At 40.6% G+C, this 19203-nt stretch overlaps 1 protein-coding gene across 1 annotated transcript in view; it reads left to right on the top strand.

The window, feature by feature from the left end:
* LOC124259449 overlaps window positions 1-18572 on the top strand; it is a 36823-nt gene extending 18251 nt beyond the window's left edge. Inside the window, exons 2-5 of the mRNA XM_046693588.1 lie at window positions 6192-6680; window positions 10117-10292; window positions 14616-14870; window positions 15793-18572. Of these exons, the coding sequence (XP_046549544.1) occupies window positions 6192-6680; window positions 10117-10292; window positions 14616-14870; window positions 15793-16059 (1187 nt within the window). The 3' untranslated portion in view covers window positions 16060-18572. The remainder of the gene's footprint in view (window positions 1-6191; window positions 6681-10116; window positions 10293-14615; window positions 14871-15792) is intronic.
* The last annotated feature ends 631 nt before the right edge of the window (window positions 18573-19203 follow it).

The following is a 19203-nucleotide window of genomic DNA, read 5'->3' as shown; positions in this document are numbered from 1 at the left end:
TGTCACAGCTACTTGTCACCTCCACACCATGCAAGCCTATTGTCGGGGATGCTTGCTTTGTTCTCGAAAGGTCCCTTTAACACATTGCCAAAAACACTTTAAAGATTGTACTTTACACAATCACAACATTGAACATGCTTAAGTGTTCAACCCGATTTTATTGATAATGCAGGTTAAGAATCACCCAGACTCTTTTACAAGCCCGAAACGGGCATAAATATACGAAAGGGTTTTAGAATGCGCATTGTCATTTCTATTATCCATCAGCAGGGTTACGTTGATACGTATCCCAGCCCGGATCGTGCATTCGTAATGTAACGACCACGCTGTACCCTTAAGCAGGAAGCCGTGTTGAAGCGAGACTCATTAGAAATCGCGCATGCGCAATGAAGCGTTGTGAAGAGGTATGCGAACAAATAATAAATATTTATACAAGATTAATACAAAATCCTTCCACTTGTCCGCGTTACCGAGTCCTTCTATCGGCATGTTTGGCACACGTAAGAGCCTACGGCTAGACTTGTGCTGAAGTAGGTGAAGTGTTTGGAATAGCTGTTTGTCTTCAAAACATAATTAAAGTGTAAATTGAAACACTCAAATCAATCGAAAGACTCTGTTCAATAACAAAAACGGTGTTTACCCGGACATAGAAATGGTGCTGTATTTTAGGATTGGCTATGTGTAGAATTGAAGCGCATACCGATCCACAATAGCGTGCCGTTATAGTACCCGCGTATTCAGTACTTTACCGATCTGTTATAGTTTTCTTGGTTCTATGTATTTTTTTTTATTTCTTTAAAAAAAAGATTGTTTCAAGGTTTCGCATTGATGTGTGGGTGGATGGCTCGTGTGACTCAATGTCATATGGCTTATCATATATTATTATTAGTGAGTGAGTGAGTTTAGTTTTACGCCGCACTCAGCAATATTCAAGCTATATGGCGGCGGTGTGTAAATAATCGAGTCTGGACCAGACAATCCAGTGATCAACAGCATGAGCATCGATCTGCGCAATTGGGAACCGATGACATGTGTCAACCAAGTCAGCGAACCTGACCACCTGATGCCGTTAGTCGCCTCTTACGACAAGCATAGTCGCCTTTGTGGCAAGCATGGGTTGCTGAAGACCTATTCTACCCCGGATCTTCACGGGTGTATACCATAATTACCCTCTATGTAACAGAGATACCCAAGATTCAATATAATGATTCACCTGTATGAAAGAGAGATATGTAAATGTCCGTATTATTATTCTCCTGTATGTAACATAGATACTAAAGATTCTACACTATTATTTATTCGCCTGTGTGTAACAGAGTTATTTAAATGTCAATACCATTGTTCATCTGTATATCACAGGGATACATAAATGTAAATACAATTGTTCACCTATACGTAACAGTGATATATAAATATCAATACTAGTGTTTACCTGTATGTATCAGAGATACTTAAACATCAATACAATTGTTCACCTATACGTAACAGTGATATATAAATATCAATACTAGTGTTTACCTGTATGTATCAGAGATACTTAAACATCAATACAATTGTTCACCTATACGTATCAGAGATATATAAATATCAATACTAGTGTTATGTAAAGATATCATCAATACAACTACCTATACGTGTTTAAATACCAATACTAGTGTTCACCTGTATGTACTTAAACATCAATACAATTGTTCACCTATACGTAACAGAGATATATAAATATCAATACAATTGTTCACCTGTTTGTAACAGGGATACTACTTTCATATCATAAAGAGATGCTTAAATATCAATACAATTGTTCACCTATACGTAACAGTGATATATAAATATCAATACTATTGTTCACCTGTATGTATCAGAGATAATACTATAAATCAGAGGTACTTAAACATCAATACAATACAATTGTTCACCTGTTTGTAACAGGGATACGTAACAGAGATATATAAATATCAATACAATTGTTCACCTATACGTAACAGAGATATATAAATATCAATACTATTGTTCACCTGTATGTATCAGAGATACTTAAATATCAATACAATTGTTCACCTATACGTAACAGAGATATATAAATATCAATACTAGTGTTTACCTGTATGTATCAGAGATACTTAAATATCAATACAATTGTTCACCTATACGTAACAGAGATATATAAATATCAATACAATTGTTCACCTGTATGTATCAGAGATACTTAAACATCAATACAATTGTTCACCTGTATGTATCAGAGATACTTAAACATCAATACAATTGTTCACCTGTACGAAACAGAGATATTTAAATATCAATACAATTGTTCACCTGTTTGTAGCAGGGATACTTACATATCAATACAATTGTTCACCTGTTTGTAACAGGGATACTTTCATATCATTACAATTGTTCACCTGTATGTAACAGAGATACTTACATATCAATACAATTGTTCACCTGTTTGTAACAGGGATACTTACATATCAATACAATTGTTCACCTGTTTGTAACAGGGATACTTACATATCAATACAATTGTTCACCTATACGTAACAGGGATACTTTCATATCAATACAATTGTTCACCTGTATGTAACAGAGTTACTTAAATGCCAATACTATTGTTCACCTGTATGTAACAGAGTTACTTAACTGTCAATGCTATTGTTCACCTGTATGTAACAGAGTTACTAAAATGTCAATACTATTGTTCACCTATACGTAACAGAGATATTTAAATATCAATAAAATTGTTCACCTGTATGTAAGAGAGATACTGATATATTAATACTATTGTTCATTTTTATGTAACAGAGATATTTAAATATCAATACTAGTGTTCACCTGTATGTAACAGGGATACTTATGCTATGTTTATTGTACGGCGAAACAGTCTGTGAAACAAGGGCATTGTCTACTGACATTTATGTACAACGAAAAGGAATGTGAAACAAGGGCATTGTCTACTGGTGTGAAACAAGGACATGGTTCCGTCACTGGATGTCAGTGACCCATTCATTTTAAATTTACGAAACCATAACGCAATTCATTATTTGGTCTGTCTCCCAGTCCCTGAACCTCATTATTTTCCCTGCTGCCAAGCCCTTGCTGCAATGCTTAAGCTCTAAATGAAGCAAGTCTAGTTTTCCTCAGGATCTTCCTTCTCACTGGGGCTCCTTTTCAATTTAAATGGTTATAATTGTTAATGTCAAACTTATATATATTTAGATACTACGTATTAGTCCACTCATTATTCAAATGTGTCTATTTCCGAACACGATCGCCTCTATCATGTCTAGGCCAGACTCCAAAGGTACATTCTGTTTGAATGTTACAATCGAGTAATCAACTAATACCAATACATTTAAATACCACTGAAAAGGGACGAAAGATTACAAATATCCGTGAATATTTTCAACCCACTGTACTTTTTCAATTCGTATTTGTCAAAAGTACCTTCTTCCAATGTTTGTTTCCTTTTAACAGTTTTATTATGTAGAAATTCAAGACATACGTTTATTTGGTTGTTTTAAAAGGATAAATTGTTTGAAAACACGAAGAGCAAAGATTTGGAGACGTTATTCTGTTTACGTCATAAATCTCATAATCATAAATGTTTAATTCATAGATCTATGTATGATCCCACACGTCGCGTAGAAGCAATTATCATTCAACTGAAAGATATGAAATTATATTACGATTATATATTCTGACATAAAAATCGATTCCAGTCCTAATCCATGTAAATACAAGTTTGAACGATTTCAACATTCGTCCTAGGAGTGTAGACCCACCGCGTATCTCTGTACGCCCGGGGCTTATCGACGATCGCCCATGTAGCAAATAAACACGCTTACACTGCTCCTACAGAGGGTAACATAGACCACACACGCCAATACATTTACACTCAAAACGACGCTAAGTCACGGCAATCTCTCAACACACAGAGCGCCGCCATTTTCTTTTGCTCAGGGCGAGATCTCGTTCTCGCGAGAATTGACGGTGGTATCTCGCGCCATCTTTTAATGACTGCAGGGAGGGTGATGTTAATGAAATGGGGGGAATTACTTGTAAACGATGTTTAATACCCTATGGTGTTAGAAAACCATGGGTTTATTCGCCTACGCATCTGACTGTTGTCACTCCCTTGAACGGGTGTCGCCATTGGCGTTGAATTTGTGTCGTTAATCCTTCGGATGCAGTTCATTGTCAAACGCTAATCTCTGGAATATATGTCAATGTTGTTGAACTATTTCGTTATGCATACGAGTCCACATTTCTGCTTAAATTGGCAAAATAAAATATGAATTTGGCCAAAAAGTTAACTAAGCTTCTGGTATATGGATGGTCTGACACCTGAGCTGGAAATCAAAGATACACGAGAAACTATCCTACCTGTTTCATATTTACATCTAAAACCCATCCAGGCGAAGGATGATAAGAGAAATGACTCCATATGTTAAGTAGTCAACTTTCCATTTCCGTGGAGGAATATTCCTGCAGGTTTAGCGTCTACATACAAAAACTTTTGATGTATTATCGAACATGCTCTTTCTACAAAGATTTCATGGAGCGTAATTCGACATTTGCTCAAAAGTTGTTAGATCAACCTTTGGAAATGTTTTATTGTAGACAAACGGAAGACATTTGATGCATCAGTGACACCTCCAGCGCTAATCCCTATTCCGATTTGTACCATGTATTCCATTATATTCTGGTATATGACTGGTAGCATATATTCAGGATCACACATATCAGTTTTACATCAAATAACCAGTCATATTTGCGGAGTTAAGGTTGCCTGTAAGTATCCTTCCAAGTTCCTACTTAAAAGGTTGAACGGAAGGTATAGTCTGTTTGCAGTGAAAATGTACCGATGAATTTCACTTTAAACAAAAATGTAAATCAAATAAAGTAAAATTAAGATTGCGAATCCTAATAATTTTACCTTGCCAATTGAACATTTAAATCTCAAAATTTTATTCAAATTAGGATAAAAGTTGACGAACAAACGATCATAGATTCAAATCGCTATTACTGGTTTGTATTACAAGGGGATAAGCGCAGTAGTTGGAACAGTGAAACAAATGCACGTGCATTAAGGGCGTTAACTTATAACAACCCTTGTCGTTTTCGGTGTTTCATTTGATGTGCATACCACCGAGGGGCTGACTAAGCTGCAGTTTAGTTGCTTTTAATCCAGCAATATCACGGCGGGGACACCAGAAACGGGCTTCACTTGTACTCATGTGGGGATTCGAACCCGGTCTTCGGCGCGACGAGCCAACGCTTTAACCACTAGACACCCCACCGTCCCTACCTGAGGGACTGATAAAACCCCGTATTTCCCTCGACACGATGTGATAACTTATACTGTCCTCAGCGATCTGTGTAACATGAAATTATTTCATAATGCAAATGTAAAATATATTTTATGTCAGCGTAAGATATAAGATGTATTAAAAAGCAACGACAAGTCGAAGTTCTAGGTATTTAAAGTATTTGTCATGTAAGTCGAGACAACCAATATTCGATCATATTGCTGCTGAAGGTTACATCACGAAATGTTACGTCGACATAACCGATATGTCGAGATAAAAGAGTCCGAGATAACGCGGTTCTCCTGTATTTAGCAAGAATGAAAGAAGATATCTGACAATGTCCAAGAACAGAATCCCTAGAGTCGAACACCACGGAATAGCCATGTGGTGAAAGCGTTCGCTCGTCACGCATAAGCTCCGGGTTCGATTCCCCACATGGGTACAATGTGTGAAGCCCATTTCTGGTATTTCTGGTATCCCCCGCCGTGATATTGCTGGAATATTGCTGAAAGACGCGTATAACCGTAATCACTCACTCACTCTGTGACCAGGAGCGGCGGGCTAGCTGTAGTGAAAGCGTTGGCTCTTCACGCCTAAGACCCGGGTTTGATTCCCCACACGGGTACAATGTAAGAAGCTTTCGCGTGTCCCCGCGGTTTGCACATTGCTGGAATATTGCTTAAAGCGGCGTAACACTTCACTCACTCACTCTGACCAACGCTCACTCACTCTGAACATCGCTAACCTGTCATGGCATTTGGGTACACGAAGCCTTCCAACTGTGGGTGTTCTTAAGTAGTTCTGGGTAATATTACCAGCTCCAGTGTTGTTCTGTATCCTTTTTATTTATGTAATATTTATGTTTTCATATTTATTTTCCAGATAAAGGAGAATGCATAAGTTTAGCCTTAAGGCGGAGATGCAAGAATGCCTTAGAAAGACGTTCTAGAAGACGGAACTTTGCAAGACGGTGTGAGATTAACTTCCTTCCCGTGGTGCATCGGGCCAATAACCAACATGGCGGACATTACATGGCGGCACGCCACAATCATTTAAAATGTTATTCTGGACTTGCCGGCTTTGGCGGATGTCCTGAATTGAGATTACTGAACGAGACCACGGGTTTAATCTGCAACCATCTCCGTGACAATACGAGGAGATGCTCCACAACACATGAAACTGTTAAGAGCAGTTGTCGCCCCCTTGAAATTTGTGACCAGGCGGTCATTTTGTCAGGTGGTTGGAATAGACAAAGCACCGGTAAAAGGCATAAAATGAACGTGGAACTTGTTTTTAAAATGCTCAGAAATAATGGATTTAAGAGAAGAAATATTAAAGTGTTTTTCGCCAATGGATCGCCATCTTTACAAAGTAAGTACCGTAATTAAAAAATTAATTTCTAATATAACGTTTTATCAGGGATAATCTACAACATTATAGTCTCCCTGGTTTTATGCAGCGCAGAAAGACGATGACCTGTATACAGAAGTTGTTTTATGCGAAAAACTTAATACGCGTTCGTGCTTAAGTCATATATGGAATTGCAACGAAGACTGATTTGTCAAGAGCAGTGTGCGAAATAGTTTCCAAATTTTGCTAGCCAGTCGGGCTAGCTATGCCTGAAAGTTACTAGCCCACAAAATAATTCACTAGCCCGAAATTTGAATAAAAAAAACTAAGCAAAAGATTACAAAAATAGATGAGAATAAGATATTGTCAGCATGACACGGATTTCATCATTAATCTGCTAATATGATGAACATTTTATCAGGTCATAATCTTGCATGATTTTAATGTGTATTATAACTTAACAAGTCGGAGAGAATGATATATTTACAAAATGACCCCATGAATATTCACTAGCCAATCGGGCCAGTAACCTTGGAGATTTACTAATCCGACTGGATTTTTACTAGCCACGGCGAGCGGGCCAGTGGCTATTTCGCACACTGGTCAAGAATCTACTTTTACTGAACCCATTCCCGATTTCCGATTACTGGTGGAGGTATTATTAATATAAAAAACTTTTGAAACAAACCCTTTCACTTCATGTAAATACTGGTCGTGTTACTCGCTAAAGATAAGGTAACCTCCAAGTTCAAAGGAGGTATTTCAGTATTTCTCATTGTATTGCAGTCTGTCACATCTGAAGGATACTTTAAACGTAGAGAACAAGTTTCAGAATAATGTGATGATAAACTATCTGGCAATGATCTTGAATATATGTATGTATTTTTATGACTCAAAGATGCTAACTTTTTACTCTTGCGTTTTTATCGACAAAGACACCTGTTTTTTGCACTGCATTAAAGCGCTGACTACCAATTGACAATTATCTTACAATCACACACATTCGACAATACGGAAACTTGGTATATAGCATTGGAGATTGAAACGTTGTTAAATGTCATAGGTTAATTATCCAATGTGGAATTTATTAAGCCGCAAGCAACGTCCGCTCTCTGTTCGTTTTTTCGTAATTCCATTTTGCGCCATTTCCCCTTTTTTATATAGCGCAAACATAGATTATACGATCACGTTTTATTGATCCGTGCTTGAGATATATTTCCTGTCTTTTTCCGTTTCACATTATCTTGCTTCTTTTAGATCAAAAACAAAACACGAATTTCCAAAAGCATGCTTCATTCCTAAAACGAAATGTATCCGTATAAATTTACACACGCGTATAGCATAATATCTTCGGATCTCATATATCATGTACTAATGAGACATAATTCATATTTTACGAGAAAAACACCTCTTCACTGACATGATTTATAGCGTAAAATTTCACAGAAGGCTTGAAACCAACGAACGGCGAAGCCTAAACCCTTACTCCGAGATTCACATACATATGTATTTACCTATCTTACTTCCATAAACTCTAAGTAGGTCAAGTCGATGCGTAATTGGCAATGCGGTACATCAAAGAGATTTTCATTCAAATACCTGGTATTTCGGTCCGGCATCTAAAGGTGAGTTCCCCGATCGGACAATGGGGAACTGGTAAATGATAACATCTGTTCCGGAACTATTGTTATGACTCTTTGCGCTAGACACTTTTTACACAGGCTCCGACTCTCAAACTTTTTCCCAGGCTTTTTTTTCAGACACTGAGTTTCTAGCAAGCCTGATTATATACGAATGTGTCAAAGTGATATTAATCTTGAAAAATGACCTCTCTTTGAAAGACAGAAATATGTAGGTGAGAGTGACTGGGTCTAAGAGAACGTCATTCCAGTTGTGTTGTTCAAACGGTTGGATTCCTAAATATATTTTTTGGGTTACATATCTTTAAAAAGGTGGCTTTGAGATAAAGACTGACAGAGTTTTGTTAGTTATTTGATATCAAAAAAACGTTTTCATCTTTATTTCTCATGAGAACAATGTTTTCAAACACGAGAGGGATACTGTTATCTCAAAAGGAAAAAAAAGGTGAAAATGGAATATTCTTAAACACGCTTAGAAGGTTGAAAATAATGTAACTAAAACTTGATAAAAGAGACGAAACGCATTCAGTATTCATAAGACATCAATCCTGAAAACAGAGTCGATTGTGTATTCGGACTACATGAATATCATTTATGTACTGTATGTATAACCAGGGTGCACTGTAGTAGACCATCAAAGGCGACGATACCAGATGTTTTCCTAATAGAGTTGACTGACTGACTGACTGACTGACTGAGTTTGGTTTTACGCCGCTTTTAGCAATATTCCAGCAACATCACGGCGGGGGACACCAGAAATGGGCTTCACACATTGTACCCATGTGGGGATTCGAACCCGGGTCTTCGGCGTGACGAGCCAACGCTTTAACCATTAGGCTACTCCACCGCCCCCCTAATAGAGTTGAAGAAAGGACAGAGTGTGACAGACATTATGTGACAATTGACTATTGGTGATTGGGTGGTCAAAATGGCTACTGACTACACAAAGAATGGGAAACTATGTGTCTGATTTGTATGAAATATTCAGTTGATAGGTTAATATATTTTAATGAACGAAGGGTGCTACCAAAATGGGGTTTTCTTTCACGAAAATCATTCAATAAATTTTTGGGAAGTTTGAGTCTAGAAATATGAACCAGTAAACTAAGCCCTTACAATGTCGGTAAATATTCCGAAAATGTTCAGTCTGAGGGAGAGTGAGTTTAGTTTTACGCCGTACTCAGCAATATTCCAGCTATATGGCGGCGGTCGGTAAGTAATCGAGTCTGGACCAGATAATCCGGTGATCAACAGCATGAGCATTGTTCTACGCAATTGGGAACCGACGACATATGTCAACCAAATTAGCAAGCCTGACCACCCGATCCCCTTAGTCGCATCTTACAACAAGCATGGGTGGCAGAAGATCAATTCTAACCCGGATCTTCACGAGTAGGGAGAAGCGATGAACTTAAATGTCTGGATGGGGATAGTTTATCCAAACTGCCACCCGTGAAGGTCCGGGTTAGAATATTGGTTTGTCGTAAGAGGCGACTAATGGGATCGGGTGGTCAGGCTCGCTGACTTGGTTGGCACATGTCATCGGTTCCCAATTGCGTAGATCGATGCTCATGCTGTTGATCACTGGATTGTCTGGTCCAGACTCGATTATTTACAGACCGCCGCCATATAGCTGGAATATTGCTGAGTGCGGCGTAAAACTAAACTCACTGACTCCAAACTGCCTATCGTACTTGTGTGTTGTACTTTTTGTGGTGTATATATATATTGCTTTTTGTTTTGTGTTTGTTTCGTTTTGTTTTGTTTGTTTGTGTGTGTGCTTCATTTTATCGTTTCTTGTCACTTCTTACCCATAGTTCCCGGTGACCCCCCGCAACGGGTACATCCGGCGGCCATGAAACACGCCTTCCGCTACCACATCCGGAAGATGTGCATGTCTCGTCACTGCGTCGACTCTCTCGTCATCTACATGAACAACCCGGCACGGAACGATGGCACGTCGTATCTGTGGGACGTCAACAACGATGGTTTGGTAAGCTTCCCAATGCGGATTTTCATTTGAAGCCATAGTGAGTGAGTGAGTGAGTTGGATTTCACGCCGCTTTGAGCAATATTCCAGAAAAATCACGGCAGTGGACACCAGATATTGGCTTCACACATTGTGGGGGAATCGAACCCGGGTCTTCGGCTCGACGAGCGAACGCTTTAACCACTAGGCTACCCCACCGCCCCTTGACGCCATATCACGTCACATTGTTTAATTGTTAAGAAAAATACGATAATTTATGACGTCAGAACAATGGTTGACATCAGATACGTCTTTAGTTATTTTCACTTTTAAAATGTCACGAGGAAAATACAGAGCAACCTCCTCCAATTTGTAATTACGGAATATATGGCCCTCCTAAAAAATTCGGGATCACAGGATTAACAGCATAACACATTGCAATATTCAATAATTGAAATCGTAACATCATCGTAGCTCTTGAGTTATTCTATAACGGAGGCACCTCGGTTCGGTCCCGAGGTGGGCACATTTGCGTAGTATCCTTGGACAAGATACTTAGATCCACATTGTCTCAGTTCACCCAACTGTAAAATGGGTACCCGTGAGGATGTGCTGGTAATGTGAGTGTTTAGTTCATTGCGCCTCACAGGAAGCATGGCTGTATGATCCCCAGGGAGTTGAAAAAATTATCGGAAAGTACGATAGTGTCCTATGACCGGGGATAGTAATGTACGTAGCACCGTGAGCAGGCAATGTGTCTGGATATGAGCGGACTATTACTGCTACATTTCATTTCTGTCGGGAGGGGGGGAAGATGTGTTGAATGAAAAATATCTTCAGAAATATGCCAAAATGGATAGCTTGTTGTCAGCGGAGAATAAAAGTAGTTGTTGTCATCATAACTATTTTTCCAAGACCACCCTCACCTTTACCCAACTTCCCTACAATAAATGATCAGTGCCGACTTCTTAACAAGGACGAATCAAAATCGACAAGAGTGAAGCATTTGGTGTTGGTCAGATCGGAATATTTCACTTGGTTCCCGAAGTCCACAACCTCCCAACACCTTTGAGCTGTGGACCCTCGCAAGTGAGGGGTCAAAACCACAGAAGAAAATGAAACAAAATGCGTTGTCCTCGGATCTTGCCTATTTGCACAAAACGTGCATAATGTCGGATCTCTTGAACATAATTAATGTGATGTAAATTAATTGCTTGGCGCTTCCTTTCAAAGAAATAAATTTCGTTTTTGACGCGACTGCAAAATATATATTTGCCACCAACGGAAATAACCCTCACTGTAACATGGCGGAGCTCTGAATCGACTCCAAGGTTATGGGTTTTGGCAGACATTCCTAATTGATCCATCTTACGGCCTAATAATATATATTGCCCACGGTTGCTAATCCATTGAGAAATTATCAGATAAAAGAATTTCACTTTTGCGGAAATGGGTACTAATAAAAGACTTTCGACTCATGTTGTTGCATGTGATTTTTAATGACTATTATCGTACACTTTTGATTGGCGTAGCCTGATGGTATTTATTCAGATGGTGTCTGGAAAGTCACTCAAAATCCACTTTAGACTGAAGATAGGTATCTTTCGAAGGTTCTTTAGTTCGTAGGATGATTAAAGATTTAAAAAAACAGGATCCTAATGCTTTGAAATATCAGCTGGGATTTTATACGTTTAGGCATGAGAACGCTTTTGCGAAAGTATAGTGTACTTGGATATACAGAAAGTGACCTTGAAATATATTAAGCGCCCTCTTAAAGTTTAATCATTGTAGCGAATGGTAAAATCGTTTTGGCAACGATACGAGTAGTTTGTTATACATGTACACAGCTATGATGTAACTCTCGACTCTTAATCCAAGTACAACTTGAATTATTGTAATCTCTAGTCTTTATTCTTATGGTCCTGGGGCCCGTTTCACAAAGCTCCCGTAAGCCTAAGATCTCGTAGCTTTCCTCGTAGCATTCCTATACCTCCTATACTGTAACATTGACTTACGACAGTCGTAGAGCTGCGAGAGCTTTGTGAAACTGGGCCCAGGTTAGTAGGGGATTATCTGAAAGGTGAATAATGGGCATGATTCACGCAGGAATGTCCTGCATTGCTCTTGGTTGTTTGTTCGGTTACCACCATCGGGTTGGGTAAGAAGATTGCCACAGAAAAGTAATAAGCTGAAGGACCGTCCAGCGTCTGGCCATGTGTGACGCCAGCAGCCGAAGATCGGGATCAGCTCCGCTGAGTAAGACGACAGTCCTTTGCCACAAGCCACTGTCATTCTGGATGCCCCAGAGGCAGTTGTCATCATTGACAGATTGACTCAGGTCTAGAGGGGTGATCAAGCGTTCTTTGCTGTCATCGTCATCACAGGGACCGTTTGGCATCGTGTCTGGCGAGAGGTACCAAAGGGTTGGTTGGTTGGTTGGTTGGTTGTTTAACGCCGCACTCAGCAATATTTCAGCTATGTGGCGGCGGTCTGTCAATAACCGAGCCTGGGCCAGACAATCCAGTGATGAACATCATGAATATCGATCTACGCAATTGGGATACGATGACATGTGTCAACCAAGTCAGCGAGCCTGACCACCCGATCCCTTTCGGCGCCTTTTACGGAACACATGGCTGGTAAAGAGCAATTCTAACCCGGATATTTACGGGTCGGTACCAAAGCCTGTGGAAGATGATCCACTCGTCAGATGAGAACAGGTTCTGTTTGCGGGTCACAGATTGGAGTATTCGGGCTTGGTGACAAAGAAACATTACACACACGCCAAGAACATTCGCCCCGCAGTGGTGGAAGATCAGTCCAGATGTTGGAACTCCTTGTCCATGACTGCAAGATAGTGACAGACGTCAAATCCTGGATTCCATTGTGGAACATCTTGATAACGGCCTGCTGTCTACTTAGACAATGATGCGAAATCACATCGCGTTCGACAGGGGACAGCCTCCACGCAGAACACCATCGGGACCATATCTCAACCCGTTATAACACATTCTTGAAATCAAGGCGTCAAGACACAGAATCTGCTCCCAAGTGTCTAGAGCACATCGCGTTCGACAGGGGACAGCCTCCACGCAGAACACCATCGGGACCATATCTCAACCCGTTATAACACATTCTTGAAATCAAGGCGTCCAAGACACAGAATCTGCTCCCAAGTGTCTAGAGCACATCGCGTTCGACAGGGGACAGCCTCCACGCAGAACACCATCGGGACCATATCTCAACCCGTTATAACACATTCTTGAAATCAAGGCGTCCAAGACACAGAATCTGCTCCCAAGTGTCTAGAACATCCTGCACAAGTTTCCATGTGAATCACTTACCAGCATTATTTAGAATGAAATATGTTACAGAGTAAAATCCGTTATCGAAATTGTTGAAACGTTAATACTGTATACAGCATATGTCTATATTTAGATAAAGTCCAACAGCTCAGAGTAACAACGGGGAGCGTTCTATGGATATACAACTACTAACGGTGTTATAGTAGATACAGCGAAACGTTCATCACACCAACTTCTAAATGCCACTCAAAGAAGCTCAGAGAAACTTAATCAATAACTTCCTAACGCGATTCATGCAACCAAACATTGCTTGTATTACGGGGCTATGGCCTTTTTTAATTGCATAAACTGTCTGTTTGTTTGTCTCACAGTGAAATATTAACCTATACCATTGTAACTCCTGTGTCCTGCTTCTGTCCTTATTCATCGACAATAAATGACTCTTATAGGAAATAGCGCGTTTTGGTTTCAAGGGGCGGTAGGGTAGCCTTGTGGTTAAAGCGTTCGCTCGTCACACCGAAGGCCCGGGTTCGATTCCCCACATGGTTACAATGTGTGAAGCCCATTTCTGGTGTCCCCCGCCGTGATGTTGCTGGAATATTGCTAGAAGCGGCGTAAAACCATACTCACTCACTCACTCATTTTGGTTTTAATGACATTGGTTTGGAGCCATCTTCAGTTGTTTTCAAACCTTATGGCAAACTGGCCCGGTCATTTAACTTTATTTCAAGTGTATACAAGTTAAATGAAACATGAGAATGTTGTGAAGTGCTAAGTTAACTTACTTAACTTTGCGTTTTTAAAGACACAACTGACTTTATGCACAGAAAACACATAGCCACTGGTAGATGTAAAGAGGTCAGTTAAATGTCTTTAATTTCAACAGTTTGAAGCACAAATACTTACCACGTTTGACACGCCACTCCCTCATCCCCACCCCACATATACAGTCGTGTGTCCCCCCAGCCTAAAAGAAGAATTTGGTTTGTGACTTTACCGAATCTGTTTATTGTTATCTCACATGAGTTTGTATGTTCCGCAGGCTGACAGCAACGAGCGGTATACGGTCGATGAACTGAAGGAAGACCTGGCTGACTGTGCAGCCAAGAGCGTCCATCTCATCGTCGATCAGAGCTACTCGGGTGAAATCGCCTACGCACTTCGTAAATCTCCGGAACACCGAAACGTAATTGTATTTACCAGTGGACGTGGTAATGAATATTCATTTGATGACGAATATACCAGGCACTGGACCGGAAGTAACCACACTCGGATGTGCACTGCTGATATCCACCAGGTTAGTGTCTAGCCAGATCCTTGAATTGATCTTCAGCAACCCATGCTTGTCGTAAGAGGCGACTAACGGGATCGGGTGATCAGGTTCACTGACTTGGTTGACACATGTCATCGTATCCCGATAGCGTAGATCGATGCGCATGATGTTGATCACTGGATTGTCTGGTTTAGCCTCGAATATTTACAGACCGCCACTATATAACTGGAATATTGCTGAGTACTGCATTAAACAACAAACCAAGTCTTTATATCAGGCTACTGCCTGAGAGTGAGTGCGTGCGTCCGTGCATGCGTACGTGCTTGCGAGCGTTTGTGAAAATGTGACTTCGTAAGCATTCGGGAACATCGGGGTGTGTCAACTTGTATGGCTGGAAAGCTCAAAAGGATACAGGGCCCTGTTTCACAAAGCATCCTCGTCGATAAGACGATTGGACTGACATACTTTAGCATACACATACGATGAACGTAGCACTCACGTCGTCTTGCTGAACGAGGCCCATTTCACACATACATACCACATTGGTTAAACCACGAGCACGGATATGGCGTTCCTTAAGGATGACCCGTGAAGATCCGGGTTAAAATTGATCTTCAGTAACCCATGCTTGTCTTAAGGGACCCGGTGGTCAGGCTCGCTGACTTTGTTGACACATGTCATCGGTTCCCAATTGCGTAGATCGATGCTCATCCTATTGATCACTGGATTGTCTGGTCCATACTCGATTATTTACAGACCGCCACCATATAGCTGGAATATTGCTGAGTGCGGCGTAAAACTATACTCACTCACTAGTGGGGTAAATTTGGGATTCGAACAGACGTTCAGCGGCTAAGGGAGGTAAATTAAGATAGCATTGGTCATATGTATTACTCGTAAAATGATTATGCTGTTCACGCTTATTAGTATTTACTTCTTCTTGCAGCAAAGCCGTAACGCGATCAAGCACTCGTCCCCTCAACTCGGCGAAGGTCGCCACAATCAAGTCAGGACCACCATATTTGGTGCCCCGTGTAACGTCCGACCGCCGTTTACGCCACGTGAACTACGTCGAGACTTCTACGGATGCCAGAACGTGCCAACAGCAGTTTGGCTGATGCAGGTTTTACGTGCTGGAAATGACGACTCGAAGAATGATTATGACTATGATGATGATTATGATGAACACGGCGGATTTAACAGGATGGGCTGAGAAGAAACGTTGGAGAGAAGAACTCAACTATCTCGCTTCGATAACTGGTTGTCAGCGGGTGACGACCGGAACAGATAGATCTGAGAATGGCGAGAACGAGAAAGAAAGTTTGAGCCTTGTGTACGGGATATATTTTACAAAAGATGGATTGGAAATTTCCCAGCGGTTTGGCTACGTTTGCAACAATATATAAGTATCTAGAGTCGTTTTCTTTGACTAACTTCTTCCAAACCTTTGCAGAATGCTACAGGTATCGTGCTGCATCGTCAGGTTATAGTATGTTAATGTTACAACGATTGGGAACGTTTCATTGATAACGCTTCGTATCCTGACAGGATGCGCATATGGTAAACTGGTGCAAGGAGGACTGCGATGTGAAGAGTTCAGTGTTCAGGGGAGATTACCCAAACAAGTTTGATTTGTCTTATCCCGAAAATTATGGGTTATTATATAAAACGAGAGCTTGTTCAAAGGCAATCAACGGAGTTGTTGATTTGTGATGTTTTTTTATTGGGATTCTCCCGACTTGTCTCCAGGTTTACTCCTCTGTGACGTCATCAGGTCACGGTCACTGTCTCGGTATAATCCGGATCACGAGGAAATTTCATATTCAGTCGAGTTGGTGTACATGTATACATGATTTTGTTTCTGTACTACAACGATTGTTTTCGTGGTCTGTTTACGTTCAACGTGTATATTGTTTCGTTAATCAAGTCTGGTTATAATGGTTGTCCCTCCGCGAGGTCTGTTTCAGCTACCCTGTGAACAATACCACAAAGGGATCTCAGCATTTAGACGATCATAACTCGCGTAAGCTGACAAAGATTTACGACATTCGCTTTGTATAAATGGATCTTGGAGTCTAAGGAACGTACATGTTACACGAAGGCGTCGGTTGCCGTACCTGAGCTATTTCAAAAATGTTGAAGGGTCTGTTTTCACAAAGCAAGTTTAAAGTATGATTGAACTTACGACCGTCTAAGAGATCATTTTAAGAACGCTTTGTGCAACCCGACCCTTGATTCCGTTCCACAGGCGCTGTTTATGTGGTACAAATAAGGTATTTATAGATAAGTATATGTTAAGGTATGCCAGTTACGACAAACTAAGTTATACATTGAATGGGTTAGATCCTCGTGATTTTTAGGCATTGTTGACAATCGTAATCATTAAACTATTGTAATAATGGAATGATGTCGTTTTGGTGAACGGGTCCTACCACCAGGATCCTGGGCCCCGAACCACAAAGCGTTCGTAGCGCTACGACATTCGTAACCCTATGGTAAGCTATAGAGTTACGACATGCCGTAACGTTACGAACGCTTTGTGGATCGGGCCCCTGGACCCTGATCCACGAAACGTTCGTAACGCTACGACATTCGTAAGCCTGTGATATACTATGGAGTTACGACATGCCGTAACGTTACGAACGCTTTGTAGATCAGGACCCTGATCCACGAAACGTTCGTAACGCTACGACATTCGTAAGCCTGTGATATACTATGGGGTTACGACATGTCGTAACTTTACGAACACTTTGGGATCGGGACCCAGGACCAGTATTATCCCCGCCACACAGACACACAACATCCCGCTGTGGGCGGCAACCATTATAAACACTTATGTTACAGAGAAATGTTGAAGATCTTCTTCAACATGTTGTCCGCGACCTTTTTTATGTGTGAAAATGACATGATTCATCGTGCGTGTTATGTTATGGCGGTGATGTTATCTGTAGCACTTTCAGCTTTAGACGTGGACACAAACGCTTGTTCACAAGTCACACATGATATTACGCATTAAGGTACAAGATGAGAAATGCATTTTATTAAAATTTCATCCCAGAAATGTAATTGACCTCTCCTCTGACATAATTTAAGAAATTCTAACCAATCATTTGTTACATTTCTTTCAATCCCGAACATGAACCGGTTACATGTCTATGTTCATGGTTTTGTAGACCAGTTCCTCGTGGTGCCTCTTCAGAAAGGCAATGTTTACTCACAGTTCGTCTCTGTAGAGGAAAGCGGGCGTTGTAAAACAATGTTTATAAAAGCTCTCCCAACGGAAGTTGGTGCCCACGAAAAATGACGTCATTATGGACCGCAAGCCAAATAAAAAAATATACAACAATGTCTGATCTTGCATGAAAAACGGTGACTGGTTCCAAAACACGGGACGCATTATTCTACAGGTGAACCATTCGTCGTTACACTGGTAGACGTTAAGTGATCTATTCTGAGAACCCAGAGAGGCCATTTTCAATTCTTTGGAATTTGCTTTTCTCTTGGTACAGTCTGTAGTAGGTACCGAGTTGAACACATTCGTCTAGAAATCTGGGTGTGCGTCCTACCGTGGTTATATAGTCAATATCTACTGACGAGATATTCTGTTGTACTTTCTATCGTGTTGTTATTATTTTGCAGTTATTATTATGTTCATATGTGTTTGCAAAGAATACGAGTTTGCAAATATATGTAAATTTTCTCAAGAAATAAATAATAGTAAATTAATTGTTTGTGTATTGAATTATACCTAGCAAAGCTGAGTCAACAACTGCTTTTTATCGGGGGTTGGTGGAGTAGCCTAGTGGTTAAAGCGTTCGCTCGTCACGCCGAAGACCCGGGTTTGATTCCCCACATAGGCGCAATGTGTGAAGCCCGTTTCTGGTGATATTGCTGGAACATTGATAAAACCCAACTCACTCACTCTCTCACTCACACTCTTTTTATCGGATATTGGTTTGGCAAGTTAAGGACGACTGCGTACGACGAACTGCGGCGCCACATGGTGTTTTATGCCCTATTATCAAGAACTGCTTCAGGAAGAGGTTACACACACCAGCCACTGTTCATAGACTAACGCAAGGCGTAAAGTAACGCTGAAAAAACGTCTATGATTTTGGAGAGTACAGTATTTTTTCTCTTTCGTTTATCACCGCATATTCCACCTGTATGACTTGAGCATGTAAACAATCTAATCTGGACCACACAATCCAGTGAATGACAACATGACCATCGATCTACACATGAAGTGGGTGAGTGAGTTGGATTTTACGCCGCTTTTAGCATCATTATAGCAATAGCACGGCGGGGGGACACCAGAAATGGGCTTCACACATTGTACCCATGTGGGGAATCGAAC

Source organism: Haliotis rubra, unplaced genomic scaffold (assembly GCF_003918875.1).
Source record: "Haliotis rubra isolate DU_JTF1 unplaced genomic scaffold, ASM391887v1 Scf721, whole genome shotgun sequence".
NCBI lineage: Eukaryota > Metazoa > Mollusca > Gastropoda > Lepetellida > Haliotidae > Haliotis > Haliotis rubra.
The sequence above is the reverse complement of the archived record's forward strand: the minus strand, read 5'-3'. Positions and strand labels throughout refer to the sequence as shown.